This window comes from Pantherophis guttatus, chromosome 6 (genome assembly GCF_059756535.1).
Source record: "Pantherophis guttatus breed Tessera chromosome 6, ASM5975653v1, whole genome shotgun sequence".
In the NCBI taxonomy this organism is placed as follows: domain Eukaryota; kingdom Metazoa; phylum Chordata; class Lepidosauria; order Squamata; family Colubridae; genus Pantherophis; species Pantherophis guttatus.
In genome coordinates this window covers 55,381,424-55,406,049 of record NC_142068.1, presented here as the reverse complement: position 1 = coordinate 55,406,049, position 24,626 = coordinate 55,381,424, and the positions used below count along the sequence as shown (strand labels likewise).

Sequence of the window (24,626 nt, the reverse complement as noted above, 5' to 3'; positions counted from 1 at the left end):
TGAGATCTGCCCCACGCTCTCCTCCTCCTCTCTCTCTCCTTCTCTCTCTTGGATCCATCTGGATACAAAGCAGGCTTTTTTAGAAGCGGGAGGGAGGAAGGAAGCTCTGGAAATGTGTTCAATTTTTATGAAAGGCGAGCAGAGGGGGGGGGCTCCTACATGTATCAGCATTGAATTAACGAGAAAAGAGTTGTAAGATGGCTGGTAGGCAGTAGAGAGGAGCGTTTAGGAGATCCCTCCAATGTAACACCCTCTTCGCCTTCTTCTCCCCATCTCCAACAGGGAAACAAAACGTTTCCTATTTCTGGGATCTGGAATCCGTACCAAGGCAAGCCTCTTTCTCCCTCCCTCAAATGGTTGACAGGGTTTCCCTTTGGTGGGGGTGTGACTCGGTGGCTGTTTTCGGAGAAGATCTGCCAAGATCCTTTTGGTAAACTGGCAGAGCTTTTTCCAGATCTACTTATAAATAGACCTGTATTTCTGTCTGAGGCGTGTCTGGGATGAGCGCATTCGGAAATCGGGAAAGGTGAACGCCAAACTGGAGAAAGTTAATAATGGCTGCTAATGGCTCCTAACAATTCTGGCTGAATCTTGTCAAAAGTTTTCCCCCCCTTTTCTTCCCTCGCCCCCTCTCCCGCTCCTTCAATTGATCCTTCTTCTCGTTCTCCTTCTTCTCCTTCTGGAAATCTCAGCCTTTTTTTGATTGTGTGTTTCCTGAAAGCAAGGCCAATCATTTCAGTTTATTCACTGGCTAAACTCGACTTGATTGGGGACAAGCATACAAACCACCCATTACGAAGTGATATATTATCCAAACAATTTAGTGTATTCATGAGGTAACCTAAATGTGGAGGCTGCAAAATTACCCGTAATCAATTGAAACAGCGAGTGCGCGTCCCTCTGGGTGTCTAACAACTGCATCCCTCTCTGTAATAAGGGAGGCATTAAATCATTTTAGAGTTGCACTGTTGAGTACCTGATCATTGGGGCGCGGGGAAGCTGGACACTCGCACTAGGACGCTGGGATTGAGGAAGCGGCCGATTTCCTGCCTCTCCAGCAGCCGAACCGACTCTCGCCTTCGAGGGATTCGCTTGTTACTCACCGAACTGATCCTACGGCGGGCGATATTCAGCAGATTTCTCTTCTTTTCCTCCTCCCTTCCACCCTCATCCCGCGCCTCCTTTTTTTTCCCCACTTAAAAAAACAAAACAAACCTCTACACCATATTGCACTACATGTTTGGGAAACAAGACAAAATGGACGTTAGATGCAATTCAGAGCTCGAAACCAGCCGGCTCTCCAAGAACGGGCATAAAGAAGGCAAGGAAAGCAAAAGCTCCGAAGGAAATATTTCGAATTCTTTTTTGAAGGAACCGCAAGGGACTTTTTCGGCTTCGGGCGTCTCGGAAGAGTGCAGTAAAAATAAATCCAGTTCCGCTGACCCGGATTATTGCAGAAGAATTCTAGTCCGAGGTAGGACCGTCGCTTTACGTTCTGAAATTTTGATTAACGACTTTTTCCCGCCCGCCTGCTTCCTTTCCTTTCGTTTTTACTTTCGGTTTTTGTTTTTTTGGTTCTGCTTTTCGTTTTTCTCGTTTCAAAACCAAATGAATTGCTGTGGTTTCCTAAAGGTTTCGCTTCATTCTTTTTATCTCTTTCATCCTGTTCTTGATCCGTTTCTCAGGTCTAGGAATATTTTTGCAATTTGGATTGTCAAGGATTGTGAAGGGTTCCATGTCCAAACCTTACATTTTAGCTGGGGCGGCATGTATACAGATTATGTTTTCTTTTTCTCCGAATTTCTCAAGTATTGAGGGAAGGGAAGGCTAAGATCTACCTCAGTTGTCTTTAGTCTATAGTTTACCTTTGCTTTAAGGGCATGAGAGGTTGCTAAATCCTATTTTGACCCCATTAAATTCAGCCTACAATTCTTTTGACTACTTGTATTCGAGTAAAACCCATCGGACTCAATACAGTAGAACTTACTTCTCCATAGGAGTTTTCAGTCACAGCCTTTTGCAAAAGATTGCTTCTTTGAAATTTCTCTCCACCCTCCAAAAAAGAAAAGGGGAAAGAAACCCACCTCCCGGTGCCTAAGGTAAGCAAAAAGAAGAGAGAGGAAGAAAAATAACCCTTCGAGACTTATTCCAAAATGTATTGGGCGCTTTTCTTATTTTCAGTCTATTACTTTTGTCCCATTCTTTGATTTCCACCAGCAGCAAATTCTTTCTAGTCTGAGCACATAGCGGACCCTCCCCCCCATCCTAAAACAAGTCTTTCCTCCAAGCATTCCTTACCCTTGAACCCATTCCTGCTCAAATCTTTGGCGATTGCATCTTTTTTGATAGTGACTTTACAATAACAAAATATGTCAGAAAGTGGTGTGGTGGTGGTGGTGTTTGCTGCTATTATTCAGTATTATTATGCAGCTGAATGAATTGTTTATGGTACTGTTTAGTTTCTTCGTTTGATTTTTTTAAATTCTAATCTGGATTATTTATTATCTTCTCTCTGCCTCCTCCAATAAACAAAAGAATAATTTTCCATTACTATTAAAATTCCAAAACTAACAGGTCAGTTTTTCATTTCTGTAAGTACACATCCATGCGTGTATTTAAAAAAGAATTTCATTCTGCTCACATGTGAATAAATGAAAACCAGGCCTGGTAAACAGTAACTTATCCTGGACACCACCACCACCCTCAGCTGAAAAAAGAAATCAAGTCTTAGAAGCCTAGGCTTCCTTCCTCATAGATTTAGGAAGGAAAATTATGGCAAACCCTGGCATGTAATTTGAATCAGATTGTACTTCACTGGCCAGAGGCTAGTGAGATTTGCAGTGTTGTGGTGAGATGAAGGCGGAGCAGAAAATGGACATCCATGAAGGGCAACTTGATGTTCATCAACACGGAAAAGTAGGCAGCTCCAAAGAGTCAGTGGGCTGCAGAAGGTGGACATCACAGCTCTCTTGAGATGGCTCACTTGAGTGCTTTCCCTGTAGGGAAATCAAAGGCAGCTCAAGCAAGTGTGAATATGCAAGGCAGAGACTGCTGAGCATAGGCCTCTGGTGGTGGCTAGGCTGCTTTGAAACCTGTGAGGTTCCTTTGGAGTTCTTTGTGTTAGAGCTCTTCCCTTGGGATGGAGAATGGCGTGCTTTATAAGCCACAATCTGAGAATGTGGTGCTGGGGCTAGCAGGAAATCCTAGTGACTCCTTCAGTCCCTGCCAAGAGTGGCTTCTTGCTCTGTCTAGAGTGGCCTCCCCAGGTAGTTCCTAAAAACTGGATCGATGATCCATCCTTTCTTCTGGATCTAAATGTGCCTCCTTCTCTTTTTGCCAGATGCCAAAGGTTCCATCAGGGAGATTATTCTTCCAAAAGGGCTTGATCTTGACCGGCCAAAGAGGACTCGAACTTCTTTCACAGCTGAACAACTTTATAGGCTTGAGATGGAATTCCAGAGGTGCCAATACGTGGTTGGACGGGAAAGAACTGAGCTGGCCAGGCAGCTCAATCTCTCAGAAACTCAGGTACTAAAGATACAAATGTATCCGTGGCAAAAGAAGGTTTGGGAACTGAGGTGCCCTACTCCATCTTTACTCTTAGGCAAGAGAGTTCTCTTCCCTAGAGATGAGGAGCTTTTCACTTACTGCCAGGCCTGCAGGGCTGTAACTAACACTTGCATAGCTTCCTACATGGATGTGGTTGGTGTTGAAGACCAGTCTTCCCTTTTTTTTGCAGTTAACAACTCAAAGATAACCAAGCCCTAGAACTAAACTTAGGGCACAATACAAAATTCCACTCTTTTCATGCTTTTGCAAATTTCCTCCTTTTAAAAAGACAGTTTTTCAATTCTAAATATCTGGAGGGAATGGAAGGAATAGAGTGTGAATTGCCTCCTTAAATGCCAGAGGTTAAGAACCCAAGAAATAAATGGGCTCAGGGAAGTGAGGAGTTACTGCAAGTATACAACTTGCTTTTAACTCCACAAATTATTCATAAACTCTAAGCATTTAATCCAAAAAATTAATTAGCCTCTAGGATAATGTTGGAGAACGATGAAACAGTTCTTAGGTACAAGAACCTTTGAAGAAACTCCCTCTTCACAAACACTCATAGCTCACAATCAGATAGTGCTGAAGTGAGGGCTTCTAGAAGAAAACCTTGGAGAAAAAACTACAGAAGTTGCAAGGAGCTCTCCTCAACAAAGTAAGACCAAATCCTAGAGGAAAAAAGTAAAATTTCAAAAAACAATAATTCACATCAAAATATCACTTAAGAGAATCTGTAGCTTGTGGGAAAAACAGAGTATTTCTTGGAAGTGAATATTACACAAATGTTACTTTTCTTTTGCTATCGTCAATAAGGCTTTTCCTTCTGTTGCATTTAGCGGTAGAGTTTAAAAGCTAAAAAAAACAATGTGCTGCTCCACCAAGTGACAATAATACTGAATTTATTTGCTATCTCAACACATTGTTAGTGCTTATAGAGATGTTGCTGTTGTGGGTTAAGTGAGTTTTGGTTCTAAAAATACTGAAAGATACACTTATTTCTTCAGAAGTAAATTGACTTTAATGGAGTTTCTCCCTAATAAATGTGTGCATATCTAAGTATTACTGTTTACAATAGGACATCGGACTGTTTGTTCTTATACTGTTGAAATTAAAATAAATAGAGGGTATAAGAATGTATTCTGACTGGCATAATGAAAAGAATCCAAGCCCTATAGATCTCTTAGCAGAACTTTCCTGGATTTACCTTTTTTTTTTGTTTCCCTAGTTTTGTAACTTTGGTCAACAACTACTTACCTTTTTTAAAAAAAAAAAAAAGAAAAAGCAAGGATAGTGCCAGTAACTGCTCATATTTTTGCATAATTTAATATATAACAATAATTTCCCTTAATTCAAGGAACACATTCTCGTGTGACAATGAATAGAATTGTATTCTGACTATGCATATCTAGACATGATTTATGAAGATAGAATTTATTTTCAGGTGGAAGCACCTGTGTGCAACAGGATTAGGCCTGGTTAACCTTAGATGCAATTCCTCCATAGAATGTTGAGCTGTCGGCTAGACAGGGAAGTGGGAAAATACTCAGAAGATAATAACAGGGGGAAAACTTTGGCACTTCTCTCCCAACACAAAATGAAGTCATCAGAAATTTCTGAAGTCATCAGAAATTGAGTTCCATTTAAATGGGTATCTGATTATTTTCCTTTTCCCTTTCTGTCATGGTGTGTGTGTGTAGAGAGGGTGGGGGGGAGAGAGAGAGAAAGAGAGAGAGAGAGAGAAAACCCAAAACGGCTTAATATATAAATAAATGCAGGGATGAGGAGGATAGCAAAAGGCTATTTTTTCATCCACGTAAAAATGTTCAGGCATGCCTACAGAAATTCCCTTCTTAAACCAACTTTGCTAGGTGAAGATTTGTTAAAATCAAATATTAAGCACGGATTTCACCGAACTTCCTTTGGTCTCATAAAGTTACTGCCTCTCTGGATTATGGATTTTGTTTTCCTCGCATTTTTTTATCACTTGACTTTTGTTTCCTAAAACTATCATGAATGAGCGGTCCCATCCATTTTCCGTCAGAGGCACAACAGCAAATACCCATGTACTCCCATCAAGGTTCAAATTCTTTAGTTTATCCCATTTTTTGCCATTTGTGGTAGTAATTCTTCTAAGTACCACTTTCTAGTGAAAAATACAACTGTGTTAAATATCAGGGACTTTGTTGCCCCCCCCCCCCCGAAAAAAAAACAAACCAGATTAGCTGTTGGAGGCAATGGACAGAATGCCTGCCAGTAGGGCTGACAATGACAATGAGGTAGGGCCAACAGTGACAATGAGATCAGCCCCAAATGGGTCTGCTCTGATTTTGAAAGCCAAGTTTTTTCCTTTCATTCAGTCCTACAACCTGAAAAATAGGCCTGGGAGGGGAATCTGAAAGGCGGGGCCATTTGCTGCGTGTATGTATATGCATGTGGGCACAGGTGTCTCTGTGCATACCATACAGAGGGTATGCAAAGGCAAAAAATGCCGTCTGAAAATTGTACTTTGCTAAATAAAGAGTTGGTGGGAAGATAAAATATAAAAATGCAGGGTGGTGGTGGTTTAATTTTAAGATTTAAATAAAATGCTTTGAGAAAATTGAAAACATTAAGTCAAAATCCGAAATAGGTAGTCAGATTCAAAAAGAGAAACAGATACATTACCAAAAATATTATCTGTTCCTGATGCTTTTAAATATATTATTTAAAGAAATAGGATGAAATTTGTTGTACATTTTACTACAAAGCAGAAAACAAAGAACTAGGGAAGGATAAAATATAGGTGTGGCTTTATTATTTCTGCTTGAAACATCCTATTAAAAGGAAGGAAGGAAGGAAAGAAGGAAGGAAGGGATTAGTTTCGTAGTTCTTAGAAAAAAGGTACTATAATGAACCACTCTGACAAGCTAATTAGCATTTCTTTGCCTGTCAGATTTAGGCGGGTTGGTAAGGCAAACGAAAGCGGCTCTACAGGCAAAGCGTGGCCTGCCATAGGAACCTAAGTGAAGGATAACTGGGAAGGGTTGAAGTAGCTGACAGGATGGGGATCGCCCAGGCCTGCCCAACCTAAATTAGCCAAAATCTTTCAAAAGCTGCTGCCCGCAGATGAAACCCATGGGAGGGGAAAAAATGGCAAATTTAGTTAGATAGGAGTGCCTAAACAACGACAAACCACCTTGTATTAGGGGCCTGCGGATAGTGCCTTTCCAAGGGCATAGGAGTGTTGGCTGGTTTCAATTAATTCGATGTGGTTTCATCCCCCAAAACCTGTTTCCGAAAAACTCCTGGCTGTGGGGACACAGTCACAGAAAGCGTGGGAAACGAGGCACGACGGCTTCCTCCACCTAACTCTTTTTTCACCTTATTTTGTTAGAGAGCTCATCATGTCCATGCACGTGCACGTGCACGAACAGGCCCAAGCTTTTCTGGCCGCTTCCTGCGGCTTCTGAAACAAGCCAATGCCCAAAACAGCTGAACTGCACCATACACGCGTGTCTTCACGGCGCCAAAGGCTGAAACCTTTGAAGTTTTTGCAATTCCCAGTCACTCCAGTTGCGCTTTACAGAGTGCAGCATGGCTTCGCGATCTTCGTGGAAACGAGCAGACTTCCACGCTTGCTCTTCCATTCGCTCTCTGACATCCACGCGCTCCCCAGCCGGCTGCACACGCGCACATATGAGGCTTCCACCGCAAGCCGCTTGGCTCCCACGGAGAAATCTCCGTCTCCCCAGGAGCTCCCAAGTCGGTCGCTGTCCTCTGTGGAAGCCTCTGGAAAGAGGCCGAGAACTGCGATAGGAGGGGACAATGGTGGCCTTTCCTCTCTTGCTCCGGGCCTAAGAGGCCGAGGCCTTTGCTAGGCCGCGCTAGATGACGCTGATTCTGTCCTTCTCTCGCCTCTTTGCAGGTCAAAGTCTGGTTCCAGAACCGACGCACAAAGCAGAAAAAAGACCAAGGCAAAGACTCGGAGATGAAGTCGGTGGTGTCCGAGACCGCGGCTACATGCAGCGTCCTGCGACTCCTCGAACAAGGACGCCTGCTCTCCCCGCCCGGCTTGCCCGGCCTGCTTCCCCCCTGCGCCACCAGCGCCTTGGGCTCGGCCTTGCGAGCACCCAGCCTCGCTAGCCGCACCGGCGGCTCAGGATCAGGGACGGCGGGCGGCTCCCCACACCATCCGGCCGTCAGCAGCGCCGCCGCCGGCCCGGCTCATCCTTCTCCGCCCGGCGGGCACAATCTCTTCAGTCTCCAGGTGCCCACCCTGCTAGGCTCGGTGGCCAGCCGGCTCTCCTCCAACCCGTTAGCAATGGCCGGGTCTCTGGCCGGGAACTTGCAAGAATTGTCGGCCCGATATCTCAGCTCCTCCGCCTTCGAGCCCTACTCCCGGACCGCCGGTAAAGAAAGCGCGGAAAAAAAGGCGCTGGACTGACTCTCGGGGACTTTCGCTGTATTTATATTTATCCTCTTTGTCTGTGTTGATTATTTATGGAGTCTCCGTGCGTTAGATGCCCCCTCTGGTCCGGTGTACATTGCGCCCGTCCACATGCTCTTTCCTCACGGCTCCTGCTCCCTCAATCCTCTGCCCTCCCTCCCGCCCGCGCATTCCGAACCGGGAGCCTCCCCGCTTTCGCTCGGCGCGCCCAACCCTTCAAAACCCTCGAGAAACGCCGGCTGGGAAAAGCAACTAGACGAAGTCACGCGCTGGCAGTAAACAGACGGAGGGAACCCGCCAAACGGCCCGCGAGCTGTTGAAAGTGGGAAGGGGGGGAGGGGAAAGTTGGTGGGGGGGGGGAGAAGGCCGCGTCCGCCAGCGTTTTAGAAACGAGGCTGGGTGGGACGCCTAAAACCGAGCAGACATCGTGTTGCGGGGGTGGGGAGGGGGGGAGAGCAGGAGAAGAGGGGTCTGAATTGCTGGACACAGAAGTCCTTTCCTTCAAGTTGACGGCCAACACGAGAAAGAAGCTTTGACTTTGAAGGGGGGGGGACGGGTATTCGGGAAGAGGCTTGAAGGGTTGGTTGGAGCTGAAGTGTCTATTTTGTGCAGGGAAGGTGGGGGCTGCCCGCGCGTACGTAGCCCGACGGATCCTCTTATTCCAGCCTGCCTGGCGGATGTTGGTTGCTTAGTGTTGCATTAAAGCACAAATCTAAGAAAGGCCCTCTTTCCTCAGCAAGGGCAACGGTACCCTACCAAGGGATAACTTATTTTGCACATCATCCTGAAGATGCGCGCCGCCTCCTCCTCCTGCCCCGACGTCCGTATGCCCCCAATGCCAGACTGAACTCTCGGGTACCAAACCTATTGACTTTTAAGTGGAAGGAGGCGCGCTGCGGGTATTCAGCAGTTTCACTTCAATGGGATTTACTTCCGGTAAGTGTACCTAGGATTCCAGTCTCATTTCCAAGTTGTGAATGTGGGTGTAAGCCGAGTGAGGCCAACCGTCCTTTCAGGTAACGCAGCTGGGAACTGATTTAGCTTTGAAATATTGACCCAAGAATGAAGTAAACCCCGACTTCGTTCAGTTTAAGGAATGTTGCAGTTATCTTCCAATTCCACCGTCCCCACCCCTTAAAAAAAAGAAAAGGTTTCGCATTAGGCTTACAGACTTGACAGCATTTGCGTCTAGCCTATTTTTAACAAAAAAAATAACCTATTTTTCTTTGTTAACCTCTGGAAGGAAACCAGACAGAAATATACAAGTTATCATCTCTGTGCACATCCCTCATTAACAATATATGGGTGCAAAAAAAAATTAGAGCTTTAAAAAAAATCCTTATACACAAGCTTTTTTAAACGATCAGAATTTGGTCTACAAAACAAAAAATCACAAGGCACATTATAGAATTACTGATGTGCCTGCAGTTTCAGCGCTCTCCTAAAACCATATATTCAACGTTTTAAACTGGAAGTATCTATTTTTGCCTCCTTTGACTGATTTTCTTTGGTAATGTTTATTCCTAAGTCAAACCTAATGCAAAATGCAAAGTACAGTAGTGTCCCATTTGATTTTGTATTAATTTTGTGCTCTTATGTAAAATTGTCATTTTACCTTATTTGAAAATCTCCCCATTAACCACAGATTTATTCCTGGCTGCTGCTTCTTTTTACATGATTTTATAAGTTTGCCAGAAGCAGCAAATGAAAAAAAGATATCCTGTAATAACTAATTACTTTAGTCTGGGTTTTTGTTTTTGTGGGGTTTTTTTTTTTTTTTTTTTTGGAGTCAGAAGGATTGGAAATCCCTTGATACTTTGTGTTTACACTGTACAAAATACATGCCACCAAACTTTTCAATCCAAAAAGAAAAAGAAAAAAAAATGTAGTACATATAGCATTTACTCTAGAACAGAAAGAACAAGAGAGAGCATAACATGAAAACTGTCAAAATAATTTTATTGTAAATTATTTACATCTGAAGTTTTAGGCATCTAGTGCAGAAAAAAATATGAATGAATCTGTGGGTGAAGGTGAGCCCCTTGCTACTAACCTTTATTTGGAATGTTCTGGATATTTGACTTTGTATTTATGTGGTGAGAGTGAAATATATCTATATGATGACAGATCGCTATTTTCGTCTTCTGTTTAGAACTCCCTGGAACATTTTCAATCCACTTGTGTAAAGCAAAAGATATAACTCCATAAATTATGATGTTCAGCAATCAACTCTGCACGGTATCTGAAAAGGTCCCTTTGCAGGGTATACATTCAGATGACATCTTGCGTAGCTAAATAATATATATAGTAAAGTGGAGGTTGCTTGTGATGCTTTAAAATACTCATTTTCAAAGTTAGAATTGAAATTGTGCACCTCTTTATAACCTAAAGACATTATCATTAGTGCTTTATATTGGCCAGTATATTTGATTCTGCACAACTTAACTCATGTAGTGTCAAACAGTTTCACCAAAGAAAGATTTCAGAATCTGCTTCCTATTAGTTCATACATCAACCATCCAACAAAATCTGGGAGGAGAGGGGAGACAAGTCAGAGAATTGTCAAAATTGGCCTGATTCTCATCTTTTTTTTTTTTCTAAGTCTTGTTGATCTATTCTTACATTTGTATCCCTGGCATTAGTTCAAAGGAAATATTTTATTTCAATGGAGTTTCTGAAGGAGTGAAAGTGACTAATATTAACCATTACACAATCTCAACCACTTTTCATTTTTCATTGTATTTATTCACCTATTTACTTGGAAGTAAAACCCATTGAAATAACTACAGCTTACTTTTAAATAGATAATTATACAACTGCATTGTAAAATTGACATTACACCAAACTCTGTAAATCATACATAATCAGCAGAAGAAAAATCCATATGATTTTTAAAATAAACATGGATCAATTTCATTTGAAGCACATTGGAGGGGGATGTCATTCAGAGATCTTCCTTCCTTCCTTCCTTTCTTCTTTCCTTCCCTCCCTCCCTCCAATAAACCAACCAAAGCCATTTTATTATAATTAATAAATAAATTCCCCCACTAATTGTACATTTCATGTGATCTTAACCATTGCCTTATGATGGCTTTTTGATATAACAATATTACTTCAAACTTAAGTAAAAAATCCCTCCCCTTCCTTTCTGAAATTTGAGAGACTTCTGCTTACCAGTTAGGGTAACATTAAAAAGGATATAATATATGAGCATATTTGTGCACTATTTCACTGCATGATTACTTATGGATCTATTGTCTTACAGTATGTCAGCTTTCTATTATTAGTGTATAAGAGAAAATGGGCTTAGACAAAAGCAATATTATAAACAAGGGGACAATGGAATGAAATGAAGACTTCTGCTAAGGCAGTCTGATACCCTGTGATCCTAATCTACTTCTTGGAAGTGAATGGGACCAGAGGTGAGACTGGAAATGCTTTAAAGCTATGTAAATCAATTAAGAAAATCTGGCTGCAGCAATATTTGTGATTTCCTATATTTATACATTTCATTATTCTAAAACTTTAAATACTATGAAGAATTATTGCTGTTTGGAAAATACTTTGTTTGCTTTTTTTCTTGCCACCCATATTAATTTAAGAAAATGAACACATACATACAAATGCATAATTACACAGAAAGACAAATTCTGCAGTGAGGTTGATCCAATTAATGTATGACTTCTGCAACCTTCCCCCACTGCCCTGTAATCAGGCTGCTTCCTATCATATCTTCTATTGTAAAAGCATGAATCACCTACTCGCTTCCAGTATAAAAATCAGGCTAACCAGGGACTGTGTTCCTGATTGTGTTTGCAATAGGAAAAAAAATCTTCAACAACTTAGAGTTCAATCATGTCAGTTCCTTCCCTAATAACTGAGAAGTTTCAGATAAGATGTGAGATTGCAAGACTAACTGCAAAGATCTCGATGATCACTCTTGACTGCCATGTAGTGTTCATCTGGATTTTTATAGTCTCAATATAGTAGCCTTTAGTTGTAAGGGCAATGTTGTTTAATATCAAATTGCTTAATCAGTAAGGAGATATAATATTTTTTATGATATCAACCTCATAAAATACCTTATCATGCATAAAGATGGCTGCTATATTCATTCATATAAAATAGTTTCTTATAATGTTTGAGCTTATCATGCAGGAGTGGTTTGAGCAGCTGAGGAAACAAAGCATTAGTTATGCAGTACAATCCAAATAATTAAAAACATGAAAATAATTTCTAGAAAAGTGAAAAAGAACACATGGCTCTCAAGATATCATTCATATGCTTCAGAGGAGGATTTTCTTTTAATAGGTTTGATTTGTTTTAAGTCAATATTTTGTATAAAGCTGAGATACCCTTACTACAAGAACCAAGGTGATAGCACTTTTCTTGATCTGACAATAGATAAATAGGTATATAAATATACCTTGTGAGTATAACCAGAGATAGAGAAGAGCCAAAAAAAAAAAAAAAGATCAGGGATAAAATAATTTGTTTTGAAACAAGTAGCAAGTGGGAATAGTTGACTGATTTGTAAAATGTATAAATTAACCTCTCAAATGTTCAGGAAAGTTTACAATATCTTTTAAATCTTCTTACATTACTTAAATAAGTACAAACGATACATTATTAATGACAGCGTCAAAGACACTGTACAAAGTACAGTGTACAGAAGCCAGTATAAAGAAAATTATATCAGCAATTAAGAAATGTCAAGCCTTTGAGGTAGGCCAGACCATGAAACCATGCAAAGATTATAGGAGGGTATAATAGCATCTCAAAAGCCTGCAAAATTTCTCTCTGCCTCCTTTTGTACCAAACAGAGTCAAAGAGAACATCTTTTGAGGGTTTTTTCCCCTCATGCCTTCTCCTTTCCCAGAACTGAGTTGCCTTAACTGTTCCTGCACATCTTTTTCATGTATCCAAGTATTTAAGGTTACTTCTACAAGAAGGGTGGGAAAAGGAAAATAATTGTCTCAGCATCTGTAATGGTTGCCAGGAAATAATGGCTATCTAGATGTGCTGCACTAACAATTCCCAGTATTGCTACTTAGGGGACATCTGGCAGGGCCTGATGGAGGTTCAGCAATACCTGAAAGGCCCACAAGTAACCAGATTTTGACCTAAAATATAGGAGACAGGTGCCATAATTCAACTTTGGAGAGAGAATTTTACAAACAGGATATTATGATGGATGAGGGAAATGTCACCTTTTCTTATTTTGCCTAAATTGGGCATTTAAAAGATTATTAATCTTCTTTCATTTAACCTAAAGTAATGCTTAAAGTGACACCAAGCTTGACAAAATTCAGTGAAAATCCAGCTCAACTGATTCACGAACACTTCTGAATACAGTTTCACATACAGACCTTTAGAAAACCGGCATCTCATGATCTGATGCACTAAAAGAACTGGACTGTGAGAGAAACAAGGAGTTGTGTCAGTTATGCCTATGATGTACATAATAGCCATACCTCCATTTGCCATCCATTAGGTCTGTAGAAATAAGTCTCTTCTTTTCTATGCTCATTTTCCTTATGTATGGATGAATCCTATGTGGGTTTAAGGACCCTTTAATGTTGAAGTAACAGCTAAAAATTATTCTTTATAATATGATCTTGAAGCTTTCCATGTGTTTTCCTAACAAAATAATTCATTCCATAAATCACCAGAATATAAATGGTTGTGCCAAATGACCTGAACATAAACCTATGGCACAAAAAACACCCAAAACCCAAGCGCTAGTTAAGAATCCTAGAATTTTCAGCTGCCGAATCAAAAAACACAAAATGCACCTGAATAATCCTATGACAGAGAAGTTGGATGGAAGTGAGACAGTAGCTCACAGTATTCTTAGCAACTACACTACTAACCAACTATCACAATGATACGCAAAGAGAATGCTTCACATCTTGCCCAAGACTGGAAATGTTGATTTGGCGATTTAGTCAACTTCTTGATTATCATGCTCATGCTTGACTGTTGTGTATGTTAACTTAAAGCTGGCTTAGATTTCTTGCTGCTTGAGTATCCTGTTTCCTATTCCACCATGCCATTTCTATCTTCTCTGCAGAATGTTCTTGAATTCAATGAAATATTTTAAAATGTAATAATTGACTAAAGAGGCAATGTATTAGATGTATTTTCAAATGTTTTCAGCTTCATCAAATGTACAGCTTAAATTGTCAAGTTGAGACTCACAGACTCCAATATTCTAACATTTCCTTTGGTACCCAGAAAAATCCATATCCAACTTGACTTTAATCTGAAATTGATTGTTTGTTTATTTATTTATTTATTTATTTATGGGAAACTGGCATGCTGCAAAGCAAAGTGTCACCTTTACTCATACTATTTATTTCAGATAATGTTTTGGGGGTTCACATATATCTCAGAGTTGTTTATTAAAGAATCAAAATGACAGACGGGTGAGTTAAGTGCTCTGTCTAAAATAATGCCCACTGTACCCAAAACAATAACAAGAACCCTGCAAACCTGGAATGGAGGGGAAGTCATCTAGTAAATTACAATTTGGTCAGTGACATTGCCAGGGACAACAACTATTGTGAAATTGCCCTAATATACATTAGTCAATATTTCAAATGTGCTCACCTGTTTAAAACATTAGGAACTTCTGAGATAAAGTTACGTAGGTAAGTGTACTATGTATTTAGTGATTACTTCAGAGGTTTTGTCACCACAAAAAAATATGTATCAAATCTAGGACATGAACTTTGTGGGTTTACTTTTATGAGAAAAGCAATTCTACAATGGTTTTTCCAATCTCCTCTAACAGACTTTTGCTAAGTAGCTTTCTTTTGTTTGTTTGTTTTCTAAGTATAGTTTTCAGGAACCATTCCATTCTCTACTTCAGGAAAATAATATAGCTGGAGGGCAGTTATTAACACACCTTTAGCAACTTTGGAAATGCTATTATTAATAAAAAGCATTTATAAAACATTTTAAGGAGCTCCTTATGTATGTTTCTTTTTCGTTATTCAGAGTACAATTTCCAGACTGTTTAGAAGTAATTAATTATAATTCTTTTGCCAAAGTTTTCTTCCACATCAGACATAGGAAGATGATTTAAATAATACATTGTTTGTAAATGCTTTAAAAAGGCAAATGTTTGCTTCATGTATAGCATATACATTTTAATAAAATGGTTAAATTTCCAAACTTTTATCCGTGCTTCAAAAAGCAAAATATTGCAAGTTTTTCAATCTTTTATATAGACAATACCTAAATTACATTATTCCAAGAGATACAAAACTGACATCCACCATTTTGCCCATGTGCAAATTAGTCACCACTATTTCTAGGCATTTATACAGTGTGAATTCCAGAATGCATAATAATAAGCTTGGGCCCAAATTCTTTGGTTGGAAAGTGTACATAACCCAGGGAATGTCTATAGTATAATGGCTGTAGAAATTAGCCTTTATGTACCCACAGTTTGTCTTCCTCTTTCACTCAAAATTGGCAAAGGGAGAATACATCTTCCTTAATCACATGATAATTATCATTTAGGACCATTTTTTTTACCAAAAATACAAAACCCCAATGGATGTCTGGTTTATGCATGTCCACTAGGCAAAAGATCCCCCCCCCCCAGTTCTATCTATGGTGAGTAATTCAAAGGAGTACAATAATTTCCTAGATTTACACCTGGGTTAAGGGCTTCAGATGTGCCTTTTCTTGTACTGATCTGAAAACTATGTTTTACTCCATAAAGCAATTCAGTACAACACTATTTGTTCTCTAATATTGTTTTGTATCTTAGCACTCAAGAATGTGCCATTGAGCATATTCATGTTATTGTTGGTCATGTTGATGATGGCATTTTTAGTTTCTTGATTACAGTAATTAATGTTATTCAAACTATTTTTGGTTTCCCCAAGACTGCTGATACCCTTTGATGGAGTAACTGAAGTAGTCAAATTTTCTCCCAATTCTATGTCAAATAATTATTGGGAGGATAAAATAGGAAAGCCCTCATGTACACTACCTGAATATGTCTTATAATTCAAGATACATGTAATAAAATAAATAATGTAAATATTTATATAAATATAAATAAGAGTTTATATGTGATCTTCAAGATTTATGATCAGTACCCTGGACAGTACCCTTTTCCTTATCTGTTAATAATATTTGAAGAAATATTCTCTAACAAGTCTTTTGTCAGAGAATAGAGCTTCACACTTCTGGATAATTTTAGCAAGATGGTTAAGACTTGTGCTTATATTTCAAAGTATATTAACATTAGCCACAAATTAAATATTGTTGATTATATTTCAAAGTATATTAACATTAGCTACCAATTAAATATTTAATTGGAAAAGTCCACATTAGTCATATATTACACCAACCTTTAAAAAGTGAGGGAGATAGGATAGGTTAAAGATAATACTTATTTACACAATGACATTTCATTTAGTGAATCATTGACATGGGTTGCCATGACACATAGTTCCTCAATAAATAACATATATATTTGTTATATTTTCCTTTATTTCTTTATCAGCAAATATAAATTACACACACACACACACACACATACATATATACATACATACATACACATATACATATATGTATATATATATGTATGTGTGTGTGTGTATACACACACACACACAAAATACACCATTCAATGATGATAAGAACTCTGCTCAAAATCAAAACACAGATTATTATAATATTCTTGAAGCGGAAATCAAATGACAGCTATTTGGTTTTTCACTTTTTTCTGGGGTATTTAAAGAATAGGTAATAGTTAACAGAATACATAGGTACTAAATATTAGATCATTTGATTTGTGTGAGAATGTTTTAAAAGGAAAATATTTTAAGATCAGTATTAATTTCAATTCCTCACAAATATTTTACACAGATATGAAAAAAATGATAAATTAGGTAATGGTATTAGAGGATGATGCTTAATATTATGCTAGCCACTAAGTAAAAAATAAGGACACATTTATTTAACCATAGATCTGGCTTCTTATGCATCCAGTTTACTTTATAAACTGAATTAGATGGGATTGATTATTTCAGATCTTCCCTGCAATTCCATCAATCTATAAATATTACTTAAGGGTGTTATATATTCATTTTTGTCCCAAGAATTCTGTCCATGTATTGAATGAAGAATAGAACCCTTAGCTATCAGCATTAGTGGCTTTGCTTATGAGCTGTAGCAAGGCAAGAGATTTATAAGCGTAGCAGCTTAACATTTTAAATCACTCAAATCTATTGAAAATACACCATCTAAAGGTGTATTTTATGACACAAGAAAGTAAGTTCTGTCCAGTATTGTTAAGTCGTGAAACCAAGTTAGGGTTCTGAGCTGGTGTCTTTCCATTTCTCAATTTCCAGTTTATTTTATTTCCCAATTAAAATTATAGAACATTACTACAATGCATTATTAAAAGCTTAAAAGTACAGATCCAGTTTCCCATCCCAACCAATGGAATGGTACAGAGTCAGACCCAATTTCTAAATCAAAACATGTCTCTATTAAACTTTAAAAATACCCAGTTAAACTAATTGGAATCAATAGGAGGAAGGGAGGAAAACTGTAGACAATAAATGCTATATTAAGGTAATATGCAAAGTATTTTTAGATTACATGTCAAATAAAATATAACATCTAAAAATGAAATTTTGGATGACACACATTTTCATGCTTGGGATTGTAGTCTGAAAATGTTTCCAAATTGAATTCTACATCAGACTTATTTTTTAATAGGAAGTTAACTCTAACATCCAAGCAATATTCCCACAATTTGATTAATCATTCTTCCCTAAGGAAATCAATTTTTTCTCCCAATAAAAACATATAAAATTTTCACAACTTTTAACATACATAATGCCAATTTAGCAAATTTTAAAGACATATATGGTTCAGCGGTTTAATAAAAATCTCTCAATTTGGGATTATGACTTCCCAAATTCGTTTGATTCTATGATGAAGTTCTGTCCAGTATTGTTAAGCTTTGCAACATTGCCACCATATGTGAAAGAAGGATCCAATCTGTTTTGTTTCTTTTCTAGCTTTTTACAGCTAAGCAATTATTCATTTAACAATCAAGACTGAAGTAATGAACCAGCAATAAAACTTCTTGTACTAATTATATCTAAGTATAATGTTCGATATGCATTATAAATTAATTTACTGGCAACAAGACAAGACATTCCTGCTGGCATAGCCAAATTTTTGATACATTTTTACTGAACTGAAAATGCTGTTTGGAAATAGACCTCCAACAGTGCATAAATGGTTTAGAAAGGAATATGCTCAACACCAGACTAATGCATGCATTTTTAAACGTTGCATGTTTATTTTCTTTTGATCTCAGCTAAGATCTATGAAGAACTATATGAATGCAATAGTATATATTGATACAGTCAGTTCAGATTGTCATTACTTCAATGAAAAGCATCAACAATATTACATGGATAGAATTAATGATGGCACTGGCACTTGTAACTCTTATGTACCTTTGCTGTGATTCTGACATTTATCACTCTAATGATTTTGGAGACATTTGCTGTAAAGAGCTTCAACTCAGTATTCAAAAAATAACAGTATTGTCACTGCAATCTGCTTATGTACTTTGCCTATCTTTGCTCAACCTGGGGCTCTCCATATGCTAGGCCACAATACCACCCTCACCCATCCACCATCAAACCTCCTGTGGAAATGATGGCACATCTACAGAGAGCAAGTCAGGAAAGACAGCTTTCTGGCCATTGGCTGATGGGAGAGATTTTTTTTCCAGTCATAAAGCTGCAGCAATCTAATATGTATCCATAAGATTAGTGTCACACTTGCTAAATTTTAAACATGAATCTCAAACATTTTTCACATATTTACCTATCTTGAGTATTTAAACTTCTTTGATTTAATTGTGTATTTATTTTATTTTTTATAAACATTCATTAAAAAAATTAAATCAATGCAATAAGAATGTTTTAAGGAAATGAAAATGATAGGGGGGAACTGAAGCAAAGACATCAAACAAAATGATTTTCAGCTTGTGATTCAAAATAATCTGTATGATAAAATATCCATTAGTCCAGAACAGCTTAACAAACAAGCCTTCAGACTGTATCATGCTTTCTCTGCTTTAGTCGTATTTGTTCTTGGAAAGCTACTTAAGGGTAAATACGGTGTGGCTTCCATCATCTGTTTTATTGTGCATGATAGGAAAGAAAAACAGCACCTTAAGAGGAAAATGCACCATCTGCTGACTTGCTAATACACTGGGAAAAAAAATAACAGGCAGATGTGTCTTGGACTGAAGTTTTTTTCTGGCAGTTATGTTGGACACTGGAGAGATTTACAGATGGTTCATTGTTGAGATTTCATAGGGAATCCCAAAGGGGGAAAAAATTTTAGTGACACATTGATGGGAATCGGGCAAGTTTGTGCTATGTCAGCCTTCGAGGTCTACGTGCCAATATGTTAGTAACTGGCAGTGCTGTGGCAAATCTGGAACAGCAATATTTACCACAGAAATGCCGTTTTTAATGTGATATCAGGACCAAATCATGGAGATGTCCTGGGGGGGGGGGAGGTCAAATGAAGCAGGTCTAATTTAAATATTTGATTATATATTGGGATCATATTTTTCTGTTCATTTTAGAATAATGCTGAAACCCAATAATGGATTAGTTTAGATAAAAATAACATTCATTATAGTACATATTTTAAAAGTTTAGTGAATAAATTAAAAATTATATCAACACAATGCAGAGCAAGAAGTCATTGAATTGGGGGTTTTTATGTGGCTGTAGGCCACATAAAAAATCTGAAGTTGTTTGAGTAGCCTGTAGTGAGAGGACAAAGGGTTGTTAAAGTGTTTCAACGTTGTCTATAACTGATTGGAAAGAGGGAAGAAAGAAGGAAGAAAGAGAGAGAGAGAGAGAGCTGCATACATAATAGAAGAAAAGTTGGAGGAATATATAGAAAGGAAATAGATGGAAAGGAAAAAATGGAGATGAATGTTAAAACAAAAAGTGTTCTTTAAAATTTTTGTGAGGTCTTTGATTTGGTGGAAGATATATTTTTCTGGAATGTAAGAAATGTTTCATCTAGTTTAATGAAATGTTTCATCTAGTTTAATGAAAGGAAGACTAGGAGTGATATGATAGCAATACTTGCGGGGCTCCCATAAAGGAGAATGGGGCCAACCTATTCTCTAAAGCACTAGAAGCAATGGCAACAAGAAGCAATGGATAGGAACTAATCAAGAAGGGAACCAACCTAAATAACATAAGAAACTCCTTGACAGTTAGAACAATCAGTGGAATGGTTTGCCTTCAGAAGTTGTGGGTGCTCCATCACTAGAGGCTTTCAAGAAGAGACTGGACAACCATTTGTCTGATATTGTGGTCTCCTGCTTGAGCAGGGGGTTAGACTAGAAGACCTCCGATATCCCTTCCAGCCCTATGATTCTATAAAAAAGACTATCCTGTGACATACATAAAACAAAGAGAAGCAGAAATTCTTAAATCCTTTTCCCACAAGAGATTTCTGAAAAATTGAATAGGGTATCTGGTTTTGCTTCTTCTGTGAGAAATCCTAATTGGAGATAATTAAAGCTAATAATAGCTAATTGATGAGAACTGTGCTTTCTGGCATGGTGCTAAATGGGATTGCTTAGAAGGCTGTGTGCAGGAGCAGCTTCATTTTAGGGCAGAGAAGGCAACCCACAGCCCCTGGGTCATTTTAAGTGCCCATAAGTTCTCTGCCTCCTTTTCATATGGCTATGTGTCTTGAATCTGGAAGACTTACTCTTTGTAAGGCTCAATAGCCACAATCCCCCTTTGAAACAGCAACCAGTGTCTGTTTCAACCAATACTTAGGTCTTTATATTGAGCAGGCTATGTAGTTAGTAATGCTTGCAACTAAATGAATCTCAATCTACAGATTGAATGATGATAGAACTCTTTTCAGAAAGACACCAAAGCATCAGAAGGTTTGTCTTCTGGATTGAAAGGGCTCTGATCAGGGGTGCTATTCAGCAGGTTCTGAGAGGTTCTGGAGAACTGGTTGCAGAAATTTTGAGTAGTTTGGAGAACCGGCAAATACCATCTCTGGCTGGCCCCAGGAGTGTAGTAGGAATGGAAATTTTGCAGTATCCTTCCCCTGCCACACCTGCAAAGCCATGCCCACAGAACTGATAGTAAAAAAAATTGAATTCCACCACTGGCTCTGATCTTTCAGGGTCTTAAAGTGTTGCAGAAAATCATCAGTGATGGTATAGTTCAGAGGTGGGTTTCAGCAGGTACTGACCAGTTCTGGAGAACCGGTAGTGGAAATTTTGAGTAGTTCAGAGAACCAGTAGTAAAAATTCTGACTGGCCCATCTATTCTCTGCCTCCCAAGTCCCATCTGATTGGAAGGAAATGGGGATTTTGCAGTATCCTTCCCCTGCTATGCCCACCAAGTCACGCCCACCAAGCCACACCCACAGAACCGGTAGTAAAAAATTTTGAAACCCACCACTGGTATAGTTGGTATTTTAGGAGCAGGACTGGAAAATAGGGAGAAGAGTCTTCCACATTCCCTTCCCAGCAATCTTAGTTGTGTTGAGATTGCTGAGAAACAATCTCAGAGAAGACACAACATTCCTGTTAATGTATGCTGTGAAATACCGACAAAAATATTAGGCTGGAAGTCAAGTCATTCTTGGCCTGAACCCCAAAATTTCTACTTGATTCACCTTCTATAAGAAAAACACATTTCTCCATTTCTTTTGTCAATTCAGTTCTTCTGATAAATCTTAAAATGGCAGTAAGGCTGAACTTCTAGTTATAATTTGTCCCACAGCTGACCACTGCAGTGTTTTTATAAAACAAAATCCAATAAAAATAATGTATTGAAGAATTGACCCCCCCCACGCCCAATTTCCTCTAGATCCATTTTATTTTTAACACTGAGGCAAAAGCTTTCTTTTCCGAAAAAGAATACTTAGTTTTAGCCATGTAAACAATAAATTATTCTATTTATTGTACATGGAGCTGTTCAGAAAATAATAGTGATTACAGTGCATCAACAACTGGAAGAATTTTCATTCTCTGTGCTATTCCATCCATGACTGCAGGAAATCTTTGTGTGCTAATTTTGTTTCACGCATATTCTTTTTCAAAGTCTTCAGCATATTCAGCATAAAAAAGGATATCACAACTGAAAAGAAATAATATAAAAATTATTATTATTATTATTATTATTATTATTATTATTATTATTATTATTATTATTATTTTTTAAAAAGGTGTATATACAATTGTACATACAATTTTTTGTATATACAAGTTTTACCTCTTACTTCCTGGGTACAAAGACTCCACTGCATTGTTGCATGTTTAAAGCCATCCTCTGACAGCAAAATATCATCTAATTATCCCCATAACAGGGCCTGTTTAACCATCATGGCAATAATTTGCTTATCGAACAAAGATGAATCATGTCAGATTAAACTGAGCAGTCTGCAGACTAAATGTTTAATTTTACATTGCTTGATTTCCTTATTAACTTTGGATATGGCATTTAGATGAAGTTGTCCTACTTTTGTCTACATTTTTTTCTCTTTACACTGATCACATAAAATTCTACTTTTTGAGAAAAATAGATATTATCTCTGCAGGTAATGGCTTTAGGACCAGCATCATTAGAAAATGTATGACTTTGGTATGTGTGATGACTTATCGGACAAGTTAACAAAGCCAACCCATTTCTTGTTGATGTGGACCTCTTCTACTTGCAAATGAGTACTCCAATATATGAAATCATTTACGTTTTTTTCATTTTCAGAAAGATACAGTATTTTTGTGAGATTTCACATTCTATGTCGAAAGTGTATCCACTGTTGTTGGAAGGGGATATGCTCAAGTTTTATTTTCCGCAAGTATGCTCAACAGTGTAGTGTTGAAAGATATTGACTGTTGTCAGAAATTTCTATACAATGGAAGAAAGGTATACTTTGAATCTCTTTCATTTTAAAGTTAAGGGTCTTGGATTCCTAGGTAAAACTCTCCTTAGCTGTGAAATGGTAAAGCTCTGTACTGCAGGTAAAGCAGCCAGCTAAACAGTAATGAATGGCTCTCTAGCTACACGTATACAATTAGAATTGGACCCATTTATTATTTTCTAGTAAACTTTTCTTTGGCTGCTTTAAATATGTTCATAACATGGTAAGAATTTAATACTTAAGTATATTTATTAATTGATCTTATTATACAGGTGGTCCTTGATTTACAACCGTTCATTTAGTGACCGTTCAAAGTTACGATGACACTGAAAAAAGTGAGTTATGATCATTTTTCACACTTACGACCTTTGTAGCAGCCTCATGGCCATGTCATCAAAATTCTTGGCAACTGGTTCATAATTACCACCCAAGGCCATGTGATAATCTTTTGGGACCTTCTGACAAGCAAAGTCAATGGGAAAGCCAGATTCGCTTAACAACCATGTTCCTAACTTATCAACTGCAGTGATTCACTTAACAACTGTGGCAATAAAGGTCATAAAATGGGCAAAACTCACTTAACAAATGTTTCATTTAACAACAGAAATTTTGAGCTTAATTGTGGCCATAAATTGAGGACTACCTGGATTGCTTTCTTTGCTGGGGGGGAAGCATAAACATTCTTTATTCCTGCAGCAGTTTTGGAGGGCTGATACCAGAAAGCCCCCTATGAGCTGAGATTGTGCCCCTGTGAACAAGGCACTATTGAAACTACAGCTCATGTCCTACTATACTATACCTTCTATAAGGGCTCCATCAAACACCTTATAAAATGCCTGCAATTTTTTGGTCTTTTTATATAGTTATTATTAGATCAATATGACTCAGTCTCCTTGAATGTAGCTACATTGTTTTACACTTCCTATAAAATTAGGCAGACTTTGATTATTCACTGACAAACAATAATTGTGATTATTGCTTTGTTTTTCCTTTATTATTAACATATTATTGTTTGCAAAAACAAATTGCTTGTCCGGTCAGCGACCATAATAAAAATATTCATCCATACAAATATTCTTTACTTTTTCCCTGTTCAAGGTAGGGAACTTTTTGGGTGGGAGAGGGCGGCTGTTCCTCCTTCTCTTTTCTTACCTCTCTTTTTTTCTCTTTCCTTCTGACTAGTTTCTCTCTTTGTTCTCTGGCATCTCTTTTTGCTTGTTTTTTTTTTATTTCCTTTGCCCCCCCTTCCTTTGTCCCCCCCCAATCATTCTTCAGTGTTTTGTTTTCTCCCTCAGATGCTTTCTTTTCAGCTTACAGTTCCACAGTTTTCACAGTCACAGGTTGTTCTTTTGGGGACAGATGTGAGTGACCACTTGTGAGTTCTCACAACTGAATTCCTGTAATCTTATCCTAGTTGAGGAGAAAGACACAAATCAGAAGGCATGGAATTTCCTCAGGCATACAATCAGGTGGCTAGTGAAAAAAGAATTCAAAGCATTTTGCCCAAAGCATAGCTAAATAAATTGTGATTGTAAGAACATATACACTGAAATCATTTATTTTCTTCTGATCCATTTCTCTTTTCATTATCTACCAGTGTTTCCTAAAGGAAAAGTCACAAATGCGAAACATTCTTCTGCTGAATTTTTGTATGGAAGATAATTCC

At 38.2% G+C, this 24,626-nt stretch overlaps 1 protein-coding gene across 1 annotated transcript; it reads left to right on the top strand.

Annotated features, from left to right (window-relative positions):
* The first annotated feature begins 1,007 nt into the window (after nucleotides 1-1,007).
* On the top strand, nucleotides 1,008-12,222 carry VAX1 (ventral anterior homeobox 1). Its single transcript, XM_034440228.2, has 3 exons — nucleotides 1,008-1,474; nucleotides 3,341-3,528; nucleotides 7,457-12,222. The coding sequence occupies exons 1-3, from the start codon at nucleotides 1,237-1,239 to the stop codon at nucleotides 7,973-7,975; spliced, it is 945 nt and encodes a 314-aa protein (XP_034296119.1). The 5' UTR covers nucleotides 1,008-1,236; the 3' UTR covers nucleotides 7,976-12,222.
* The last annotated feature ends 12,404 nt before the right edge of the window (nucleotides 12,223-24,626 follow it).

Excerpts from the sequence above, each read along its gene's own strand:
- VAX1 (XM_034440228.2), top strand. The coding sequence starts at position 1,237 with ATGTTTGGGAAACAAGACAAAATGGACGTTAGATGCAATTCAGAGCTC. Across the intron at positions 1,475-3,340 it reads CAGAAGAATTCTAGTCCGAG|ATGCCAAAGGTTCCATCAGG; the intron begins GTAGGACCGTCG and ends TCTTTTTGCCAG. Across the intron at positions 3,529-7,456 it reads TCAATCTCTCAGAAACTCAG|GTCAAAGTCTGGTTCCAGAA; the intron begins GTACTAAAGATA and ends GCCTCTTTGCAG.